We start from the raw sequence: 2,177 nt of genomic DNA, 5'->3' as shown, positions 1-2,177 counted from the left end.
CCCCCCCCCCCTTCCCCAACGACATGCTGCCACTTTGCTTTTACTTTCGCATAGCCGTCTGCGGCAGTGAGGCAGAGATACTGCCTCCTGGTACTTTGGATAACCTGAATTCCGCAGTTGCCGGGCCTGGCCAGACAAGGATACCAGAGACTCAAGGACCACTTGTACCTGTGCGGGGGCAAGTCAGAAGGTCCGCAACTCTAGGGATTCGACGGCCACTGACACCTGCGCGAAAACAGATTCGACCCCGCGACGAGTTTACCATAGAGCTTGTCTTGTCACTGCTCGGATCAGCTGCCATGCCACGGTGAACTGCTCTTTCGAGCGGAGCAGTCCCGACGGACACGCTTCGTTCCACTTGTGGGACGGGGCTGTGACCGACCACTTCCGGTTCTCTCCTTCCATGGTTATCACTCTGATGGGATGCAAGTTTGACTAAAGAATTTACCGCCGCGCAAGACGACACTTTCAGGGCTGAGGTCGGGCGGCCACAATGGATTCCGTGTCGCAAACTCCGGTTACCTGTGTGCTGAATTGTCCGTCCCGGAAGCACCACAATGGGGCTGTTGTCGGAAGAAGTCCATGGTACGCGCGCCTGCATACGAGAGCATGTCAGGTCCATGACGCCTCGGGTGTTCTGGGCTGCACCGGCGCTACACTGATGCTACCAACGAGGTTATAACCCAGGACGATAGGCCAGGGTGATCTCGTGAGTATGCGTTGTGATGGAAATATGGTTTCCTTTCGGACAGACGGTGTGGTTCCCTGCGGCGTACGCATCAATGCGAAAGATAGCATCAATCCGGTTCCTTTACAAGCTGGGCTGATGGCGAATCTGCTCCTGGGTCCGCTGGTGAGAACAGCCAATGACACTGTCACTTGGGCAACAGCGCAAGTTCCTTCTTTCCGAACAGTATTCCGATTCGGATCCGTCTGCGTCGCAGCAAGCTGAGTCAACCACAAGCTGTTTGGCAAGTCTGCGTAAATCAATGATGCTTTCTTTGTTGCTACTCGCTCGTAGGGCGAAAAGAAGGTCGCCAGGAGAATCTTCGGCCGAAACAGCTGATATACGGACCCGCCTGTTCTTTGCGTACGGGAATTCGGATCGCTGAGTCATCGCACACAGGCGCAACAGGTGAAAACGTGTATATTTTTTTCTGCTCCGGATTCAGTACGTATGTGGCCGCCCTGTGCCGTCAACACACGTCATTTGAACGAGGAGTAACTATTCTTTCTTAGACGGTGTACCGAGCAATTGTCCGCACCAGTGCACTGTTCAGCAGCTTACCCTGATGAGAATGGGCGCGCCAACACACTTGCCTTTCTGCCTGACAACAGCTTTCACAAGATCCGGGACGATGCACGCGCTGTGCCGTCCAACCGGACTCTCTCCCAAGAAGGCATCCAAAGCAGGGCTTGACTCGGTCACCGTGCTGCAGGAATCCATTCGTCATGCACGGACCACGAGGAAAGCATAGAGAGTCACCTGCTGCACCACTACTGATGGTTCGCAGAGCGATAATTGCATTGGTTACCGACTTGGAAGACGTGTCTAGTGCTCCACTTCCAACTCGCATCCGTTGCCACGTTTGAGGCTGATGCACACCGACAATGTCGCGACAGTCGAGAGGCTAAAAACAAGGCACGGAATGTCCTCGTAATCTGCAGACTTCTCTACAGAGATGAGTTAATTTGGGTCCCCTTGCCTCCCAAAACAGTGACCACCCATCAGGCGAAGTGACGCGCTCACTTGCTGTCAGCGGTGTCAACTGCTCCGTGGCCCACGAACTCGGCGTCGAACAGGCTCTTCAGCTGGCTAAGATGGCGAGAGAGGCACTCGAAAGCGTTCTTGCTGTCAGTTATGTCCTGGATCATACCCCACGTCAAGCCTGAGAGACGAGCTTGCGTAGCCACCGATGCGCAGCCAACTGCATTTCACGTTCGCACGCAAGCAAACACATGGCCCGCCTCTGTTCTGCTGCTGCACCTTCGCACGGCGCCCACTGGCACCGTTGAGCCTTGCGCTACCTCCCGGCGGAACCGATGAACGCAGTAGTAAAGAAGGGCAAACGGGACTCCACTACTGGAAAGATTTCACAGCTTGCCATCCAGTTGATGCCGGCTAAAATCTGTGATTGTGATTGCTTGCAACCCGAGTAATCCAAACGACTCCGAAT

At 54.8% G+C, this 2,177-nt stretch overlaps 1 protein-coding gene across 1 annotated transcript; it reads right to left on the bottom strand.

The window, feature by feature from the left end:
- Positions 1–14: 14 nt before the first annotated feature.
- Positions 15–1,934, bottom strand: CSUI_011259 (uncharacterized protein). Its single transcript, XM_068071360.1, has 3 exons — positions 1,930–1,934; positions 1,289–1,433; positions 15–1,108 (listed from the first exon to the last, which is right to left on the bottom strand). Exon 3 carries the CDS (start codon positions 620–622, stop codon positions 152–154), a length of 471 nt encoding a protein of 156 aa, XP_067916664.1. The 5' UTR covers positions 623–1,108; positions 1,289–1,433; positions 1,930–1,934; the 3' UTR covers positions 15–151.
- Between the last annotated feature and the right edge of the window lie 243 nt (positions 1,935–2,177).

Source organism: Cystoisospora suis (assembly GCF_002600585.1).
Source record: "Cystoisospora suis strain Wien I chromosome Unknown contig_10479, whole genome shotgun sequence".
Taxonomy (NCBI): Eukaryota; Apicomplexa; class Conoidasida; order Eucoccidiorida; family Sarcocystidae; genus Cystoisospora; species Cystoisospora suis.
This window is presented reverse-complemented; position numbering and strand designations above follow the sequence as displayed.

What these genes read in the sequence shown, in the direction of transcription:
- CSUI_011259 (XM_068071360.1), bottom strand. Translation starts at nt 622, where the DNA reads ATGGACCTGACATGCTCTCGTATGCAGGCGCGCGTACCATGGACTTCT.